This window comes from Bufo bufo, chromosome 4 (genome assembly GCF_905171765.1).
Source record: "Bufo bufo chromosome 4, aBufBuf1.1, whole genome shotgun sequence".
In the NCBI taxonomy this organism is placed as follows: domain Eukaryota; kingdom Metazoa; phylum Chordata; class Amphibia; order Anura; family Bufonidae; genus Bufo; species Bufo bufo.
The window spans coordinates 225,050,674-225,072,930 of NC_053392.1; the positions used below are offsets into that span (position 1 = coordinate 225,050,674).

Genomic DNA, 22,257 nt, shown 5'->3' on the forward strand with positions numbered 1-22,257 from the left:
AACAAATACATAAGTTTGTGAGAGATGTTGGGATGTAGAACAATACAGGCCCCCCCTTCCCCGACAAAGTGGGTAAAGTGGCTAAGGCTCAATAAATAGAAGTGCAACAACATTTAAAAGCAAGCTATATAAATTTATAAAGAGCCCACCTATGAATCATGTGATCTCGCAACACACCTATTCCCTATCTCATCACAGGCAATGTTAGTAATAGGGAGGGAAATGCACAGGGGTAGATATATGCAAGGAATGGGTGAGCAACAACAGTGGTGCACCCATCTGTGCATGTTAACAAAAAAAAAAAACACTAATACCAAAAACCTGTTATCCGTGATGTGGATCAAAGAGAGCCAAAGGAGATCAGGTGGTCAAGGTGAAAATAGTGTAATTAAATTTGATAAAATGATAACCTGCAAAATCACAAAGGGTTATTGTGGTAACAAAATGCAACTGGAAAAAATATTGACCTTAAAACAAACCCCATTCAATTAGCAAATAAAGCTAAATAGTTGATAACATCATATAAAGTATGGGTTACTGACCACGCTGGGGAGGACCGGAAGCCCAACGTACGTTACGCTTGTACCTTTTATGTGTGGCTTTGTGAATACATTTTATTTGGGGTTCTAGTAAACAGCAAGCAAATGGGAGCAACAAAATACCAAGAGAAGTACACTTATCTTCAATAGAAAATGGATGAGCAGGAATTCGGATGAGGACCACACACCAGCTCTTCCAACTCCAGGCAGAGAATATCAACCCCATGGTATGAAGTGTAGGTCCAGACTAAATAGAGGAGCAGTAATGACCACAAGCTACACTTGAGACAAGAGGTGTGGTGATTACCAACAACAGTGCAACAAGTGAAAACAGATGGTCTGTCAGATAACCTAACGGGCAGCCAGTCTCTCAGATCTTCTAACCTCTGTCACTGGAGGGACCGTGACAGAGATTTATAGCAGCCCGGAGCCTTGTTTCCTGGGCAGAGAAGCTAATAGCCATCTCAATATCTTTTCCACCCAAATATTATACTTCCTGTTGTCACTTTTGCAAAAGGGAAACCATGACAAAACATTGAGCAAACACGAGCTTTACATTTAGCTTTGATTTAGGGCTCTTTCACACTTGCGTTCTTGTCTTCCGGCATAGAGTTCCGTCGTCGGGGCTCTATGCCGGAAGAATCCTGATCAGGATTATCCTAATGCATTCTGAATGGAGAGAAATCCGTTCAGGATGCATCAGGATGTCTTCAGTTCCGGAACGGAACGTTTTTTGGCCGGAGAAAATACTGCAGCATGCTGCGCTTTTTGCTCCGGCCAAAAATCCGGAACACTTGCCGCAAGGCCGGATCCGGAATTAATGCCCATTGAAAGGCATTGATCCGGATCCGGCCTTAAGCTAAACGTCGTTTCGGCGCATTGCGGGACCTGACATTTAGCTTTTTCTGAATGGTTACCATGGCTACCGGGACGCTAAAGTCCTGGCAGCCATGGTAAAGTGTAGCGGGGAGCGGGGGAGCAGTGTACTTACCTTCCGTGCGGCTCCCCGGGCTCTCCAGAGTGACGTCAGGGCGCCCCAAGCGCATGGATCATGTCATCCATGCGCATGGGGCGCTCTGACGTCTTTCTGGAGCGCCCCGGGAGCCGCACGGACTGTAAGTATACCGCTCCCCGCTCCTACTATGGCAACCAGGACTTTAATAGCGTCCTGGGTGCCATAGTAACACTGAACGCATTTGGAAGACGGTTCCGTCTTCAAATGCTTTCAGTACACTTGCGTTTTTCCGGATCCGGAGTGTAATTCCGGCAAGTGGAGTACACGCCGGATCCGGACAACGCAAGTGTGAAAGAGGCCTTACTGACATATGGAGGAGAATATTTGAAGTTAGTTTTGCTTGTCTGCCTTGGCGTACTTTATGCCACATTTATCAAATGTCACATGTATTGATAAATTTGTCTTGTGCCTTTGTCTAACACTTTTGTCTCCACCCTCCTGCTGCAGTGAGATTGCGATTATTTTTTTAAAGTCTCTGTGATAAATCTGCAGTGAAACCTCATGGAGTTTGAATGTTCTCCACTTGTTTGCATGGGTTTCCTCCGGATACTCCGGTTTACTCCCACACTCCAAAGACATGTGATAGGGAACGCAGATTGTGAGCCCCGCTGGGGACAGTGATGCTAATGTCTGTAAAGTGCTGTGGAATATACAGTAGTAGCTCTATATACAGTTGCAAGAAAAAGTATGTGAACCCTTTGGAATGATATAGATTTCTGCACAAATTGGTCATAAAATGTGATCAGATCTTCATCTAAGTCACAACAATAGACAATCACAGTCTGCTTAAACTAATAACACACAAAGAAATAAATGTTACCATGTTTTTATTAAACACACCATGTAAACATTCACAGTGCAGGTGGAAAAAGTATGTGAACCCTTGGATTTAATAACTGGTTGAACCTCCTTTGGCAGCAATAACTTCAATCAAACGTTTCCTGTAGTAGCAGATCAGACGTGCACAACGGTCAGGAGTAATTCTTGACCATTCCTCTTTACAGAACGGTTTCAGTTCAGCAATATTCTTGGGATGTCTGGTGTGAATTGCTTTCTTGAGGTCATGCCACAGCATCTCAATCGGGTTGAGGTCAGGACTCTGACTAGGCCACTCCATAAGGCGTAATTTTCTTCTGTTTAAAGAGGACCTTTCATTACAATAAAAAATCTAAACTAAGTATGCTGACATGGAGAGCGGCGCCCAGGGATCTCCCTGCACTTACTATTATCCCTGGGCTCCGCTCTCCCGGTATAGGCTCCGGTATGTTCTGATTTTCGGGTCAACTGGGAGGAGCCTGCTCTAGTTCTCCTGGGCGTCTCCTTCATTCCAAAGGGTTCACATACTTTTTCTTGCAACTGTAAGTGAGTATAATAAATAAATGAATTTAACACAGCTAACCACACCTACTTCTCCACCCATATTTCAGAACTGGAGGGAGTGGTGTAAAAATGCAAAATGTCACAGGGGGAGATTTATCATGAAGGGAAGATTTGAAGTCAGTTTTGCTTGAGTCTGCATTGGAGTACTATATGCCACATTAATCAAATGTCTTATGTTACTTTTTACTGTTTTTTGCGTTCCGTATACGGAACCATTCATTTTAATGGTTCCAGAAAAAAAACGGAATGTACTCTGTATGCATTCCATTTCCATTTTTCCGTTCCGTTGAAAGATGGAGCATGTCCTTTTATTGCCCGCAAATCACGTTCCGTGGCTCCATTTAAATCAATGGGTCCGCAAAAAAAAGCGGAACACATACGGAATGTACTCCGTATGTCTTCCGTATCCATTCCATTTTTGTGGAACCATCTATTGAAAATTTTATGCCCAGCCCAATTTCTTCTATGTAATTACTGTATACTGTATATGCCATACGGAAAAACGAAAAGGAAACACAACGGAAACAAAAAACGGAACAACGGATCCGTAAAAAATGGACTGCAAAACACTGAAAAAGCCATATGGTCGTGTGCAGGAGGCCTTAGACCTAACACTTTTGTCTAGAGAAGCTTCTCCAGTTTTCCTACTCCACCCTCCTACTGGGGTGAGATTGCGACTTTAAAAAAAAAGTCTCAATAATAAATCTGGAGTCAAACTCATTAACATAGCTAACCACTTTTCCACCCACATTACAAAACTGGAGTGTGTGGTGTAAAAATGGAAAAAGTCACAAATTTTTGCACAATCACTTAAATTTTGGGCAGAGAAGTGCAAAAAGTCATAAAGGCCCTATTTTTTTGACTTTTTGATGCTAGAATTCTGGAGTGAAGGTATAATAAATCATGGCCACAGAGTTTTTTTTTGCGTAAGTGGGCCTAAAAAGTCAGAAAAGCCCCATTTTGCAACTTTTTAAAGCCAAAATTCTGCAGTGAAGCCATGATAAATCGGGGCCTTTGCCTGTATTTATGCTTTGGTGGAAATGTTATCTGTGCATAGTATTATCAAGGCTTACATAAATTCTCTTCTAAAAGTCCAAAACATTCCCAGAATTTTGAATTTGATAAAACATTTATAATTCAAGAGAATCGGTCACCATGAAATGCAGCGCAATCTGTAGGCAGCGTGTTACAAAGCAGAAGGAGGTGAGCAGAGTTGATATATAGTTTTATGGGAAAATTACAGCAAAACTGATCATTTATTCATTGTAATCTCTGCTAATTAAGTCCTTAGGAGTCATGTGGGTGGTCTTATCAGTGATTGACTCAGCATACAGAGAAGGTTGTCAATCGTGGAATAGGACCACCCACATGACTCCTAAGCATAGAAAGAGTCCCTGGACAGAACAGTACAGTCTACCACTCTATTTTATCTGTTGAAAAAGTCAGAAACAAACAGAAATCAGATGAATCGTTTCAACCCTGTTTGACCCATTTTCGTGTAATACAGGGAGTGCAGAATTTTTAGGCAAGTTGTATTTTTGAGGATTAATTTTATTATTGAACAACAACCATGTTCTCAATGAACCCAAAAAACTCATTAATATCAAAGCTGAATATTTTTGGAAGTAGTTTTTAGTTTGTTTTTAGTTTTAGCTATTTTAGGGGGATATCTGTGTGTGCAGGTGACTATTACTGTGCATAATTATTAGGCAACTTAACAAAAAACAAATATATACCCATTTCAATTATTTATTTTTACCAGTGAAACCAATATAACATCTCAACATTCACAAATATACATTTCTGACATTCAAAAACAAAACAAAAACAAATCAGTGACCAATATAGCCACCTTTCTTTGCAAGGACACTCAAAAGCCTGCCATCCATGGATTCTGTCAGTGTTTTGATCTGTTCACCATCAACATTGCGTGCAGCAGCAACCACAGCCTCCCAGACACTGTTCAGAGAGGTGTACTGTTTTCCCTCCTTGTAAATCTCACATTTGATGATGGACCACAGGTTCTCAATGGGGTTCAGATCAGGTGAACAAGGAGGCCATGTCATTAGATTTTCTTCTTTTATACCCTTTCTTGCCAGCCACGCTGTGGAGTACTTGGACGCGTGTGATGGAGCATTGTCCTGCATGAAAACCATGTTTTTCTTGAAGGATGCAGACTTCTTCCTGTACCACTGCTTGAAGAAGGTGTCTTCCAGAAACTGGCAGTAGGACTGGGAGTTGAGCTTGACTCCATCCTCAACCCGAAAAGGCCCCACAAGCTCATCTTTGATGATCCCAGCCCAAACCAGTATTCCACCTCCACCTTGCTGGCGTCTGAGTCGGACTGGAGCTCTCTGCCCTTTACCAATCCAGCCACGGGCCCATCCATCTGGCCCATCAAGACTCACTCTCATTTCATCAGTCCATAAAACCTTAGAAAAATCAGTCTTGAGATATTTCTTGGCCCAGTCTTGACGTTTCAGCTTGTGTGTCTTGTTCAGTGGTGGTCGTCTTTCAGCCTTTCTTACCTTGGCCATGTCTCTGAGTATTGAACACCTTGTGCTTTTGGGCACTCCAGTCATGTTGCAGCTCTGAAATATGGCCAAACTGGTGGCAAGTGGCATCTTGGCAGCTGCACGCTTGACTTTTCTCAGTTCATGGGCAGTTATTTTGCGCCTTGGTTTTTCCACACGCTTCTTGCGACCCTGTTGACTATTTTGAATGAAACGCTTGATTGTTCGATGATCACGCTTCAGAAGCTTTGCAATTTTAAGAGTGCTGCATCCCTCTGCAAGATATCTCACTATTTTTGACTTTTCTGAGCCTGTCAAGTCCTTCTTTTGACCCATTTTGCCAAAGGAAAGAAAGTTGCCTAATAATTATGCACACCTTATATAGGGTGTTGATGTCATTAGACCACACCCCTTCTCATTACAGAGATGCACATCACCTAATATGCTTAATTGGTAGTAGGCTTTCGAGCCTATACAGCTTGGAGTAAGACAACATGCATAAAGAGGATGATGTGGTCAAAATACTCATTTGCCTAATAATTCTGCACGCAGTGTAGACATATACCCCCAACAGAAAGCCCTGCAAAGGGCTAAAATGCTGTGTGAACCCAGCCTAAAATAGTATCTTGTACCAGACCTTCAGTTATTTGAACAATGGATTTTTTTGGGATTAATACAATATTTCTATGTATATTTTTCTTTTTTAGGTGCTAAATCCATTCTATGTGTTCCAGCTGTTCAGTGTTTGCCTATGGTTTGCTGAAGAATACATTGAATATTCTGTGGCTATTATAATCATGTCTTTGATTTGCATAGGCTTGTCCGTCTACACACTAAGACAGGTATGTTTTTATTTACTAGGATATTACCACAGGTTATTAGAGAGTGGTCCGGATTTACTAATCCTATACATGGCATAAGCTTAGACTGGCACCAGATTTATCACGGGGGCTCAGGCTGGATAAGAAATCTGGGATCAACACTCTATACCAACTATTGGTTGGTTTACTATGAGACAGATTTTTATGCCAGAATTGTGGTGAAATTACTTGGGCCATACCCTTTCTCAAGAAGCTGCCCCCACTTTCCAATAAGCCCCTTCCACCTTTTGAGCAGGTTGGAAAAAAGTGTAGAAACCCTCCTTGTGCCAAACTGCTATGATCTGTACTACTTTTTAGACAGATTTTAGGTGCAGACACATTAGTAAATCTGAGCCACGGTATATTTTGGGACTAGTAGTCTGATGTAATTAATATACAAAAAGAGAATGTTTTACAAATGTTATTAGACTGTACGTGCATTTTTCTTCCTTTTTTCATCGTCTCATTCCAAGAGCTATAACTTTTTTTTTTTACATCTTTGTAGCTGTTTGAGGGACAAGTTGTAGTTTTAATGCTGTCATTTTTGGTACACATAACATCAGGGGCGGACTGAGAAGCCTCAGGGCCCCCGGGCAAAATAAATCAAGGGCCCCCTTACAGGCCCCACCCATGTTCTGCCGCAAACCCCACCCACGTGTACAGGGCCAGGCCCCTCCTGAGTCCTATCCTATACAGGTAAGTATTACGATTCGCGACTAGGGTGGCCACTTGCTTCACCCCAAAAAGGAGGACATTCTAGGCCACACCCTCAACCTGATAAACCATGCCCCTCTCCCAGTAAGTGCCCGGCAAAAGAAAAAAAATACGTCACTATAGCGCTTTTGCTTTACTGGACTCTGCGGGATGGAAAAGCGCTGTATTATTAACCTAGTTCAGCAGTCCTGAGTCCCCCATTCACAGTAGTTATTAACCGCTTTCACTAGTCCCCTCTTCAGTGAAGAGGGGACTGCTGAAGGGGTTAATAAATACTGTGAACAGGGGACATTTGAAAGGGGTTAATAATTACTATGAAGGGCCTTCAATAGTTATTAATCCCTTTCAGCAGTCCCCCATTCACAGTATTTATTAACCACTTCAGCAGTCCCCCATTCACAGTATTTATTAACCCCTTCAGCAGTCCCCCCTTCACTGAAGAGGGGACTAGTGAAAGGGGTTAATAAATACTGTGAATGGGGGACTGCTGAAACGGGTTAATAACTACTGTGAAGGGCCTTCAGTAGTTATTAACCCCTTTCAACAGTCCTTCATTCACACTGGTATTTATCAGACTTTTTTATAACTTATTTTTCTCCCCTTTTCACCGGGCGGGTCCCAATCCCGACCGGGCCCTCGGACCACGTCCGAAGTGCCTGATTGCTCAGTCCGCCCCTGCATAACATACTGATTAACCTTTATTAACTCCTTCTGGGAGGGAAACTGGGAAAAACTGCAATACTGCCAGTATTTTACATTATAAATTGTAATTTTTTTTTGTATAAATAACATAATATCTTTATTCAATGGGTCAGTACGATTACAACGATCCCAAATATATATATATATATATATATATATATATATATATATATTTTTTTTTTTAAGGAAGAAAATCCTTTTTGCATTGCGGCTTCCTAAGACCCATAACTTAATTTTTCTTTCTTTGGAGTTGTGTGAGGGCTTGATCTTTGTGGGACAACTTTTAGTTTTGATTGGTATCATTTTTTGATTGCTTGTTATTAATTTTTTTTCGGTGGCGACTAAAAAACAAAAGTTAGCAACTCTGCCATTTTTTTGTTTTTTTTAATGGTGTTCACAGTAGGGGTTAATTTACATCAGGGATGCCCAACCTGCAGCCCTCTAGCTGTTGCAAAACTACAACTCCCAGCATGCCTGGACAGCCTACAGCTATCAGTCTACAGCAATGAATGGTGGGAGTTGTAGTTTTACAAAAGCTGGAGGGCCACAGGTTGAGCATCCCTAATTTACATGATATTTGTTTAGTGCATTTTTATGACGTTCACAGTAGGGGATAATTTACATGCCCTAGGTATGCAAGGTGTTAAACAGCCTTGATCGGCACTCCTGTCGGTCTGTTAGGCCTCTTTCACACGAGAGTGATGGATTAGGTCAGGATGAGTTCAGTGAAACTCACACCATTTTGCAAGCAATAAAAAACGCGTAATAAAAAACTGAAGGTTTACAAACAACATCTCTTAGCAATCATCGTTTTTCACTGAAGCCCCATTCACTTCTATGGGGTCTGTGCTGCGTGAAAAACGCAGAATATAGAACATGCTGCGTTTTTCACGCAACGCAGAACTGATGCGTGAAAAAAATAGAAATGAATGGGTCAGGATTCAGTGCGGGTTCTATGTGTTCACGTCACGCATTGCACCCGCGTATAAAACTCGCTCGTGTGAAATGGGCCTTAGGCTGGAAAGGCCTAAGGCCTGTAAGTGACTGCTGTAAAAACGTGTATTGGTGGTCAGTAAGGGGTTAAACATCAATGTGTAGTTTTACTTTGCCTATACCTGTCAATGTAATATACTTTATTTGCCTGTCATGTCCTGTTTGCCATATCAGAATGGCAGTCACGTAAACCCATCCACTGCAGCAGAAGCTCCTTCCACTCGGGGAAAATCCCTTTAATTTAGCCTGGAGAACACCTTTAAGTAGGGTTTTCACAGACAGTAGGTCTTGGCTGTAATTCAATTTCTGCATCCCATATAGACACACCACTGATGACAGCAGATCTGTGTCAAAGCAATCAAGACCAACAAGGTTGGTCTTCTGTATTACATTTACCGATCAGCCAGGCGATTGTCGGGAGGGAAGCGTTCCTTCCCAGCAGTTGCCTGCTCGCTCGAGGGAGAGACCACTGATATTAGATGCAGTGACCTCCTCCAGAGAATAGGGAGGATTGATCGCTTATGCCATCGCTCGTCCCCATACTGACTAGTTGTTTGCCGGCAGCAGAGTATGATTAGGCAGCACGATCTGCCACTGGCAAACAAGGATTTTAAAACCAGTTTAAAATCGGGATTGCCCAATGAATGAGCTTCGATGCCCGTTCATCATGTAATCAATGGTAATCGAGTGTTACTACAAAAGCTCGTTAGTGATGATTTGACAGACAATCTGCCCGTCTTATACAGGCTGAATCATAACCCTAATAGATTTAATCTTCATCTAGTAACCCAGTGACTCCGTGCCCGTAGTGAAGCAAGGTGTAGTCTAGTCTTCGAGGATAATTATTAAGGCTGGTATTTCTGATGAAAATCTTAATAAGAAATCTCACTGGCATGTGATGCAATAAAATTAGTAAGAGGTACTTGCCTCTTAAAAGGTTGGCTGTGTGTCAGAAAATGAAATCTGCACCAGCGAGGAGCTGGCATAGATTTCTTGTGTAATGTGCGTCTATTTTCTGGCACAAGAAACAGGAATCACGGCACTCGGATATTGAATGCAAATTAATCAAACATTTATTTTATCCAAATTTTTTTCACTGTAATTGGCCAACGTTCGGTCTGTCCCAGACCTTGTTTACGGCCTATAGTATAGCAGAGTCATGAAGTCTAGAGGCCATCCAACTTCATGACTCTGCTATACTATAGGCCGTGAAAAAGGTCTGGGATGGGCCGAAACGTTGGCCAATTGCAGTGAAAACATTCGGATGAAATAAATGTTTGATTAATTTGCATTCAGTATCCGAGTGCTGTGATTCCTGTTTCGTACACTTTTGGGTTACTACCCCATCACAGAACACCGGGACTCCACATTTGTAGAGTGCCAACCATTCAGTATTATTCTCATTTCTGGTACACACACACAACTAAATGTGTTGGGCTGAAAAGGCCCTGCCCACTGTCTCCCTCCCTCCTGCCCATACCCTGACCAACTTTTGCAAAACGTGACTTACAACAGAAAACTGGTATGCAGGACTAATAAGTTCCCCTTCATTTTATCGAGACATGATTATTGAATTTTACATGTAAGCAGAATGATGAAGGACTATGTATGGTTTAATATTTGTCCGGGCTCTAGACACCTCTCTCTGATCGGCATCACGTTTGGTATTGTAGCTGTATTTTCTAAAGATGACATTTTACCATTCCCTAATAATACTTTGTAATGCTTTATCAACCTTACTTGCCGTTCTAACACTTTACACACATCTGCTTCCCCCGATTTACAGCAATCAGTTAAACTGCACAGACTAGTTGAATCTCATAATAACATCAAGGTTTCTGTATATGGAAAACACAAAGGTGAGTTTTCAGTAGAGGAGACATGTCCTTGGGTGTGGGCACCTTTTCTGTCTCTCTCCTTAATTTATTGCATGTACCAGATTCATTTTTAGCCACTGTCCCTTCTAACAGATAAAGGGCCAGATTTATCATTAGCTCAAGTCAAAATAATGGAGTGAAAAAGTTGCAATTTTTTGCGAAATCGCTAAAACCGCTATGCTCGCTAGTTTTCGGAAAGTGGGCGTGTTTTCTTATGTAAATGAATCTCTAAACAGATTTAGTATTGCGACAATTTAAAAAGTCGCAAAAAGTTGCAAAATTTTACTCCAGTGAGGATGATGCTTATCTTATGCGACTTTTTAATAGAACATGTGAGTTTTTCGTAAAGCCGCTTACTGAGGGATAAACTGCTACCGTCAAACCACATTTATCACAGTATTAAAAGGACCATTAATAAATCTGACTTAGCCAAAAGTCACTTTGGACATATGTAAAAGTGGAGTAAGATGTAAGTGTAATGATAAATCTGGCCCAATGTATGTATGGAAGGACCAGAGCGTGCAAAGTAGAGAAATTGGATAAAAAGTTTGATTCCATAATACAGCAGGATTGCGGTATAATTGTATGTCCTGAATGTCTCGCCTAGTTAGTGCTACTGTCGTTCTATATAGTAACATGGACATCTCCGAATATAAGAGAACATTTCCTGAATAGGATGATCTGGATATACTTTTACACATGTCTACCTCCGGATCAGTGTGCAGTCTAGAAAGGGTATACATTAGGAAGGGATGCCTGTCTATGGAACACCATTCCCTCAAAGAGGTTCTCTTCTGAAAACATCCCCTGTCCATATTCCTTAGCAGGGCATATGGATATCCTGAAGGAGAAAATCCCAATTTGGACCCTTTCTGAGCCAGAATGGCCTGTTCATACATTTACATATGACCTTTTCATTTGAATAGCTGTCATTAGAGTTGAGCAAACTTTTGGCAGGATCGAGTCCGGGTTCGGGGATTAAGTGATTTAATGGATTTCGTTCTCACAGAATCCATAAGGCAACTTTTCACACTGGCGTTTTAGGCAGATCCGTCATGGATCTGCAAAAACGGATCCATTACAATAATACAACCGCATGCATCCGTCATGAACGGATTTGTTTGTATTATCTGTAACATTGCCAAGACGGATCCGCCATGAACTCCATTGAAAGTCAATGGGAGACGGATCCGTTTTCTCTGACACAATCTGGCACAATAGAAAACGGATCCGTCTCCCATTGACTTTCAATGGAGTTCATGACGGATCAGTCTTGGCTATGTTACAGATAATACAAACGGATCCATTCATGACGGATGCATGCGGTTGTATTATTTTTTGGCTTAGTTTCGTCAATCGGACAGCAAAACGCTGCAGGAAAGCCAAAACGTGAGTGTGAAAGTAGCCTAACATAATTCAATGCCGGCATGTCAAACTGAATGTCTTTAGAGGCATTCCGTTTTGCATGCCGTCCTAATACAAGTGTATGGCCAGCAGAACAGAACCCTCGGGGCTGGCCATACACTTGTATTATGCGGCATGCCGACATTGAATTACATGATTCCATGAGAACAGAATCCATTATGTAATTCACTTAAACCCCGGACCCGAACTCGAACCTGCCAAATGGCAGGTTCGCTCAGCTCTAGCTGTCATATAATGCCTTATGTTCGGCCTCATGCTGCATAGAAGCAGAAATGTTGTTTAAGGTCAGTTTCACCCCCGCGGGTGTGATCCTGGAAATACACCCCATGGGATAGCTGCATTGCCTGGACTGAGTGCGGTTTGGCTGACCTGAAATCCTAGTGATCATAGTCATCTATGATGTTGGGAGATCCAGTCTGACTGCAGGTCTACTGTCCTGTACTCACATGATGCAGTAAGCAGGGGACTGTAGACCTGTGGTCAGGTTGGAACTCCCAGCATCATAAATCATTAAGGGTCCATTCACACGTCCGTAGTGTATTGCGGACAAGAATAGGACATGTTCTATTTTTTTCTGGAGCCGCAGACCGGAAGATTGGGGCCGAGCTCCCGAAATGCAGATACGGACATCACACTGTGTGCTGTCCGCATCCATTCCTGCCCCATAGAAAATGAATGGGTCCGCACCCGTTCTGCAATTTGCGGAACGGATACGGACCCATTCTGCGGAGGTGTGAATGGACCCTAAGATGCAGTAAGTTCAGATCAGCCAGGTGGGGATCAATCTCAGAAGTACATCTGTCACATGTCTTAAAGGTGTTGTTCAGGATTTTATTTTTGATGGCCTGTCCTGAGGATAGGCCATAATTATCTGATCAGCGGGGGTCTGACACCCCACACCCCTGCCAATCCGGTTTTCTGCAGTAGCTCCAGCGTTTATGGACTGAACCAGGACTGCACCTCTCTGTCCACTGTGAAGCTGGTTCCTGCTCACTGATCTTATTAAAGTGAATTGGAGCCGCATTCCAGTAATCGCCTCCGTCCATTACACAGTGGACTGAGCTGTTTAGTTTTGCCCCCAGATCTACCCCAAAACAGCTGATTGGCAGGGATACAAAATGTCAGACCTCTGCCGATTAGGTAGTGGTGACCTATTCTGAAGGTAGACCACCAACAGTAAAATCCTGTAAACACCTCTGACTTGCCTGTACTTTTTACCCCAGGGATACGGCTTAGACCAGGGGTGCACAACCTGTGGCCCTCAACACCATTCTTTGCAGCCCCAACCACCTGGTAACAAATATGTATGTCTGTGTGTCATGGCTGCTCACATGTATTGTTCATGTATTCTCACTTTAGATGGGAGTCCTGAAATGGTATATATTGTATGTCTGATGCACCATAAATACAGTATTTCAGTTGGCAATACCCCTTCAAGATTTGTTTTCGGCCATTGGAGTTGGTTCACTCTGACAATGTGGCCCCCTAAAAGAAAGGTTGTGCACCCCTGGCTTAGACGCACTCCTGCCAGGTAATATTCTGCCTGCAAGTAGGCTTAAACATATGGAACAGACAAGACGAAAGGAGGAAAGCAGCAGTCGTCATTTAATAAAGCTCATCTTGGTCATGGCTGAATAACTACCAACACTTGGTTTTAATGTTCTGTTTGTATCAGTCCTGCTTGATGACAAGGGCACTGTGATATATACGTCTGACATAAACATTCTGTCAGATCTGGTGCTGTGGTAAGTGAGGGAAGCACCATGCTGGCATTTATAGATGATGTCATTTTGTAGAAGTATTTGTATAATCACCTGAACGTAAGACACACAACAAGGTTGTTATAAGCAAACTCCACATTAGCCGTGTTCCATAGGGTGATCCTGTGGTTAACCAACATTTGTCTGCATTATGCACAGTTGACAAATATTGAACAGTTTGCAATTTTCCATTACTGTGGAAAATCCTATATATTTAAAGGGCTTATCTAGATTTACATGAATGAAGACTTATCCCTGCACAGTGCAGATTTCTAAACTATTTAGTGTTTTCATTTTTTCTATATCTTTGCTGTCAGTGAATGAAACATTCTTGTTTACATTTAAAGGCTGAAAACCCCTACAGATCTAGCCCTTCTGTAAGGCTACTTTCACACTTGCGGCAGAGTGATTCGGCAAGCAGTTCCGTTGCCGATCCGGCAAAATGTATGCCAACTGATGGCATTTGTAAGACTGATCAGGATCCTGATCAGTCTGAAAAATGCATTGGAATGCCGGATCCGTCTTTCTTGTGTCATCCGGCAAAACGGATCCGGCATTTATATTTTTCACATTTTTTTCGGTCTGCACATGCGCAGACCGGAAGGATGGATCCGGCATTCCAGTATTTTGAACTAATACATTCCTATGGAAAAAAATCTTCTATTTTTTTTGGCTGGAGATGAAACCGTAGCATGCTGCGGTTTTATCTTTTGCCTGATCAGTCAAAAAGACTGAACTGAAGACATCCTGTTGCATCCTGAAGGGATTACTCTCCATTTAGAATGCATGGGGATATAACTGATCAGTTCTTTTCCGGTATAGAGCCCCTGTGACGGAACTCTATGCCGGAAAAGAAAAACGCAAGTGTGAAAGTAGCCTAAGCTGAGAAGCAGATACAATCGTATCAATCTAGTCAATCTCCAAGGAGTTAAACTACTTGGATTCCAGTCTGATCTATTTTACCCATGTTGCCAATTGTAGTAAAACTAAAGTTTGTGTTGCTGCTGATGAAATTATTTTATCCACAAATCACAAACCAATATAGAAAATGGTGAGAAATGAACAAAGTATATTATGAAGTTTCATAACTTTTTATTACGGTATATGATTATTACACTTTATTTGCATCTCTGGGGGGAAGGGGAGTGCAAGTTCTGATTGAAGGGACCCAGGAGGTCTATGGAGACTTACTGTGGGAAAAATATGCAAATAGTTTTCTTCCTTCTGGAGGAAAGCTAATCTCTTTATTGATCTATGCAGGTTTTTGGTGTTCTGTATCAGAGAATGAAGGCTTGAACCATAGATATATTGTGAAATTATGCAGCACAGAACTTTGGACCTAAAAGTGACATGGTGATAAAAGAGGGGAACTGAGTTTACGCTTTTCACGGCCAAAGATATATGTAATGTCTTCACTTTAAATGATTACCAGAGCTAGAATATTGGGACTAGAGCTTGGATCTTATCTAATTAAAGCCCAGAATCGTAGCCTACAGATAATACCAATACTCAATATTCTGTATGCAATATTTGGGGCACAGGTCTTGTTTGAAGTCATGAAGCAGCATGCCAAGTTTTACTTCCTTGTGTGTAAGGGAGGGGTGGAAGGGGGAATCTACAAGTTACACCAGAGACCACAGTCAGTTATTGTATCCTCGGTGACCTCAGAAGGGATATACTTGTAAGACAGCCACATTTCTTAAGCTTTTTCTTTCAGGAGGTTTTGTGCTTCTCAGGCTCTGCTTGGCTCAGATGTTTAAAGAGGATCTTTTACTGGTCCTAACATTACAATAGTATTACCTGATGGTGTATGGCTTTATTATGAGATGTCAGGGCGCTTTTTCTTTTTCACATTGGCTGCTCCATTCCCCCGCTGCTCCCCCTGTTCAGTTTCGCTGCTCTGTATGTTAATTAGCATCACCAGTACAGGGAGGAGAAGACGGCCAGGTTTACCAAGGGGCTCCTGGCTGTGATGCTCTCCGCTGCAATTGGGCAGCTCACAGCTAGGGAGAAGGAGACGCCCCTTGAGAAACCCGGCCGTCTCCTCTTTCCTGTACCGATGCTGCTAATTAGCATACATGGCGGCAAAAGGCAACAGGGGGAGCAGCGGGGGAACTTAGGAGCCAGTGTGAAAAAGAAAAACCACATCTCCTAATAAAGCCCTACAAAGTTGGGTAATAATATTGTAATGTTAGGACCAGTGAAAGGTCCTCTTTAACCACAAACTAAAATGCATTTATTTTTATTTTTTTTTACAAAAAGTTAGCTTGATGCAAATTTGCAATAAAGCCTATATGGGTATGGGGGCACCATTAGATTTTTTTTTAAGGTTTAAATTGCATCATGTCAATGTGGCAATCCACTTTAGGCTACTTTCACACTCGCGTTTTTGGAGGATCCGTCATGGATCTGCAAAGACTGATCCGTTAAAATAATACAACCGCATGCATCCGTCATGAACGGATCTGTTTTTATTATCTTTAACATAGCCGAGACGGATCCGTCATGAACTCCATTGAAAGTCAATAGAAGACGGATCCATTTTCTATTGTGCCAGATTGTGTAAAAAAAAACGCTTGGCTCCGCTTCGTCAGGCGGACAGCAAAACACTGCATGCGTTTTGAGCGGATTCTTTTCCATTCAGAATGCATTAGGGCAAAACTAAACCGTTTTGTACCGCTTGTGAGAGCCCTGAACGGATCTCGCAAACGGAAAGCGAAAAACGTGAGTATGAAAATATCCTTAGGGACTTGTTGTCCTTATCTCCCTTAAGGACAAAGGATTAGGCTACTTTCAAAATATCGCTTTTAGATCCGGCAGGGAACAGCCTGCTAGATCACTCTGCATTCCGGCATTGCTGTAAGCTACCACATCGCTGTCCGGCTCCTTTTACGATAATGGAGACCAGCTGAGATCCAGCAAATATGCCAAGAATCGGACGAATAAAAATCGTTGTTTGTGTGAATCTAGCCTTATAGACATGTTGAAATCCAGCATGCCCAACCTTTCTTTACTATGGCATTTGGTGTTGGGGTGAGATGGGACACCCCATACACATTAGATGGTTGACTAGTCCTGCCAGAATTGGCGAGTTCTGGCGTCATTCACCAGATGTGTATGGCCACATTAAATATACAGAAGTGATTTATATGGCATTTGTAGACCTTCATTGCTTATATCTCACACTTTACTTAAAGCACACATAAAAGAACTGTACGCAGAGGAGTTCATGTATGAGTAATATCAATGGAACATGTTTTGGTTTTATATAGAAACTATAATTGAGCAATGTCTGCAACAAATTGTTCAGACTGTCTCATGATGAATGTCTTTATAGTATTGACGGACAAAAAAGATACCTAACCTGAAATTCACTTGTGAATCAAGCTGCAGGTGACTCAGAACACGCCCTGCTGTTTGACTGACGGGGATGGACATCTCGGCCTGCCCTGATATGCTCTTACCTGTGCCGCTGCTCTGAGTAGCAGCGCAAGCACAGAGGCTACTGGAGCAGCGACTGTTCTGCTTCGCGTTATTGACTGTTGTATAACACTAGTCAGACAGCTTAACAATAATTCAGAAGTCAAGAAACGTGAGACATCAGATCTGTATGTATTCTTTTTTCTGAATAACTTTATAAAACTACAACATAAGCATAAACAAAACATATGTGTCAATACATAAAACATAATACAGCAGCCTCACTCCATCAGTGAGAGTACTCACAGACAATTCCACCATTAGTCCAGGAATAGATCAAGAGCTCCTCTGCATGCAGTCTGCTAGATCCAGGAGCAGTCATGAAATGGAGGAAATACAGTTCCAGGTTAAAAGTTACTGCCTCTCACTCTGAAAAAAATACCACTTCCTGTCAGGCTCTGGCAAAATAATAACTAACTGACCACTAGATGGCAGCAACGTCAAACTAACATTGCAGTATAATCTGTAACAGCACATTGCGCACATTTACTATGCACAATATGGGCAGAACACTTCCTGTCTGGCATAATTTGTCACTACCTAAATAACTACCGCTATGCAGAAAAAACACATAAACAGGAAAATGGAATCCTAACTAGTCTGAAATCAAAACTATAATGTCAGTTATAGGTCTAAGATAAATTTTGGAAGTCCCATTTTTTACAATCTTGACTTCCACCTTCCTAACCTTGCCATCCCTGCTTGGTAGAGCATTGACAATAAGTCCCACGGGCCACTTGTTCCTGCCCTCTTGGCTGTCCTTCAACAGAACAACATCACCCACTTTTACATTTGGGCGATCCTCAGTCCATTTCCTACAGCGTTGTAGATTTGACAGATACTCCCTCTTCCATCTTTTTCCAAAAGGTGTCTGCCAAGCATTGTACTTGCTTCCATTGTTTAGCATGAACTTGTGTTGTACTTATGGTTCCAGATGGAGCAGACAAAAAGTTCACCTTTTGAGTCAACAACATTGCTGCGGTAAGGACCATAGGTGTATCTGGGTCTGAGGACACAGGAACTATAGGCCTGGCATTCATAATAGCTGTAACCTATGCCATAAAGGTGCTTAAAGTCTCATGGGTTAAGTGAGCAGGTTTGGTTTGTAGCAATATAGCGTCCAAGATTCGCCTGGCAATACCTATAAGTCTCTTCCAGACACCACCCGTGTGGAGGATTAAAGACCCATGTACATCCTCTGTCTTGGAGAAAGTCTTGCAATTGTGATTCGCTGGCACAAATGTTAAGTTCCTTGCAGGCTCATACAAAGTTTGTTCCTCTGTCAGAACGGAGCAGTTTTGCTGGGCCACGAACTGAGAAGAATCTCCTCAAGGCATTAATAAAGCTTGATGTTGACATGGTTTCAAGTAGCTCTATGTGTACAGCTCGGGTGGACAAACAAGTTGAAAGGACTGCCCATCATTTACTGTCCGCGCTGCCTCCTCTAGTGCGGCGCGTTAAAACAGACCACGGACCAAATACATCTAAGCCCACATTGGTGAAAGGTGGTTGAGCAATTACTCTGTCCTCTGGTAGTTCTGCCATCTTTTGACTTTGTAATCTTCCTCGCAGCTTGCGACAGATGACACATTTGTGTATAACAGCTGATACCAAGCATTTGCCACCAAGAATCCAGAAAACTGCGGATCTAATTGCACCCTCTGTGATGTGTCGCCCTTGGTGAACTACGTGTTCATGATAGTACCTAACAAGCAGTGTCGCAATGTGGTGATCATAAGGTATAATGACAGGCTGTTTCTCTTCCTCTGAAAGTTCAGCAAGAGACAATCGTCCACCTACTCTCAACAACCAATTCTTGTCTAAAAAGGGGCTAAGCCTCCTGTTTTTTGATGCAGTCAATTTCCTTCTGGAAATGTTTGTTTTGAACAGAAGAAATTATAACAGACTTTGCCTGAGCAAGTTCTTCTAGATTGACCTGTTCATGGAAACTTTCCCACCTTCTGACCGGATTGCTGCTGGTTTCCCTCTGGAAGGTTTTAGCGACATGGATGAGTATGGCTAGGGTCTTAACTAATATCTTCCAGCAAGAAAATCTATCAAAGCAATTTGAGTGAAGTGTGGCTTCAGAAGCTTTGGTACTGAAACTTGTAATTTCCGATCTGATTTCAGGGTCAGCTTCAGGCTCTATGAGTGGATAAACATTAGCAGTGTCTATATCCTCACAGTGTGGTTGGTACAGAAAGGATGGGCCTGAGAACCATATAGAGTTCTGAAGGCATGCTGCTTGAGTAGGCCTAGTGGCATAATCTGCAGGGTTTTGATCTGTAGATACATAGAACCACTGATCTGGGTGTGTAGATTGCCTGATTCTATTCACTCTGTTGGAGACATACAGATAGAACCTCCTAGTGGTGTTGCAAATGTACCCTAGGACAGTCTTGCTATCAGTGAAGGATTTCACAGCATCAAAGTCAGTGTCTAGTTGATCTGTGATTAGTTCAGACATTTTGACTGCAAGTACAGCAGCACAGAACTCTAAACGAGGAATAGTGTGGGCTGGTTTAGGGCTTAATTTGGACTTTCCCATGACAAATCCAACATGACACACATTTTCTGCATCAATTACTTTTAAGTAAGCTACTGCACCTATAGCTGTGGTGGATGCGTCTGAGAAGATGCATAGTTCTTTCCTGCAAGCTGATGATGGAGATACGGGCATATAGCATCTGTCTATCTTTAGGTGCTCTAACGCTTGCAAGGATTCTGTCCATTGAACCCACTCACTTAGTCTCTTCTGTGGAAGCAATGCATCCCATTCACATTTCCCAGATGACAGTTCCCTTACCTCTTATAGTCACAGGTGATACAAACCCTAGGGGATCATAGAGGCTATTTACGGTGGATAGAATGCCTCTATGTGTAAAAGGCTTTTCCTCTGAGGAAACTCTGAAAACAAAACTATCTGTTTCTAGATCCCAACTCAGGCCAAGGCTTTTCTGCAGGGGAAGGGTGTCTGTACCTAGGCAAAGATCTTTAAGGTCCTTAGCTCTGTCTGCTACAGGGAAGGCTTCCATTTCTTTTTGGCTGTTGGTAGCGATTTTATGAAGACGCAGATTGGATTCTGCTAGCATTTGCTTTGCTTTACTTAGGATGGAAATTGCATCTTCAGGTGTGCTAGTAGAAGCGAGTCCATCATCTACATAGAAATGTCTCAATACAAAGTGTTTGGCTTCTTGTCCGTAGCACTCTGCATTTTTCTGGGCAGCCTTTTGCATGCAGTATATAGCGACAGCAGGAGAGAAGGATAGAAACATCTGGCTCAACAGCTGGGATAAGGTGAGCAATTGAGCGGAGGTAAGGGTGGTGATGGGCTACTTTTGTAAAGGGAATCTCAGTTTTGTCGTCAGGTATCATGCCACACTCTATTAGGGTAGGAAGTGGGAACTGCTCTTTCTTATTGAAGGATTCAATGGTCAAGTCAGTAGCTCTTCTCCCTGTGGTTTCAATTGTCCCCGCACATGTCCTTAGAGTGTACGGAACCTCACTTGCCTTAGGGTTAAAGATATCAAAGAAATCTGACTTTGCAAGGGATCTGTTGCTCTGTTCCTCTAGCACTGCATACATTTTCACTGCCATTTCTCTCTTGCCAGTGGGATACACAGTCACTAGACAGATTTTAGAGCATGATCGTGCACTCTTGCCTTGTCCACATACTTCAGTGCAATTAGACATTACAGTGGAGAGTGGGGTCTCTTGTAGCTCCCTGCCCTGATCTTTCCTGGGTTCTACAGTCTCTAGTGGGGTAGGAGCAGGGCCAGGGTGCAACGTTGCAATATGTCTCTCACTACCACATTCTGTACATTCTACTGGTATTTTGCAGTCTTTGGCAATGTGATAAGTAGATCCGCAGCACTTTAAGGAAGGACATCCGCTCTGCAATGGGTTTGCTTCTAAGTTTCTTTAGTGGATGTGTTTTTTTGTGTTTTTTTGTGTATTGGGCAATGTCTATCAGGGTTTTCTATGGTGTGTACCTTGTGGGTGCTTTGGTAGTCTGTGACTTCTGAAGGTACAGCTGTTTTGTGTGTGGATACAGAGGTCCTACCGTGAGGTCTGTGAGGTCTCTCAGGTCTATGTGATTGCTTGCCGCTGGTGGTGAAGGCGAAACTGGGATCACTTCAGATTTTTGCTTGCTGTCGGACAAACCTAGAAAACACAGAGAAAGGGGGAAAAGCGACTCAATAATCTTCTTTGAATATACCTCCCACAGACATCCACTTGTCTTGCAGATTTGAGGGTAGTTTCTCTACTATGGGATTAGTACCTCTAGCTATATCTAGATACGAAAGTCCTTGCAAGTAGCCATCCTCTTTGGCATATTCTATCTCTAGTAGAAGATCACTTAGTTCTTGTAGCCGCACGTTGTCTCTGTAGCCCACCTTGGGAAAGACTTCAAGTTTTTTCAACAGTGCTCCTTCTATTACCTCTGGGGATCCATACGTTTATTCTAGTCTTTTCCAGGTCATGTTGAGTCCTGCTCCAGGGTTTAACAGGTTTGCTCTTCTCATCCTCTTAGCATGCTCTGCTGACTTGGTGCCAAGCCATTTTATTATTAAGTTAAGCATTTCTGCTGGTGATAAGTTCAGACCTTCAGTGGCATTCAGAAAGGAAGATTTCCATGACCAATAGTTTTCAGGACAGTCATCAAATTGGAGAAAGCCTGAGCTAACCATTTCTTTGCAGATGAGATATTTGGTGACATCCACTGCACATTGTTGTTCGCACATGTAATCTATAGGTCTAGGTGATGGGAACACTTGTTTTTTGTTCTATGGGGTTTCTGGTGCTTCATTCTTGGTTTGCTGGCAGCCGTTGACCTCATGTGGTTGATCGAGCCTGCTCAGGGAGTATGTTGATCTCGGCCTTGATTCCTTTGCCTCAGGTTTAAGATACTGTTCCTTTGTATGCGCATCAGTAAGGTTCTGGATGTACTCACTTGTATGATATGCAGAGAATAGAGGTTTTTCTGGAACCTCTGCTT

The 22,257-nt window shown here is 42.4% G+C and overlaps 1 protein-coding gene across 1 annotated transcript in view; it reads left to right on the plus strand.

Annotated features, from left to right (window-relative positions):
* The window catches only part of LOC120997961 (probable cation-transporting ATPase 13A4), a 196,187-nt gene that overhangs the window by 47,917 nt on the left and 126,013 nt on the right, over positions 1–22,257 (plus strand). The window contains exons 7-8 of the mRNA XM_040428343.1: positions 6,155–6,289; positions 10,503–10,575. Of these exons, the coding sequence (XP_040284277.1) occupies positions 6,155–6,289; positions 10,503–10,575 (208 nt within the window). The remainder of the gene's footprint in view (positions 1–6,154; positions 6,290–10,502; positions 10,576–22,257) is intronic.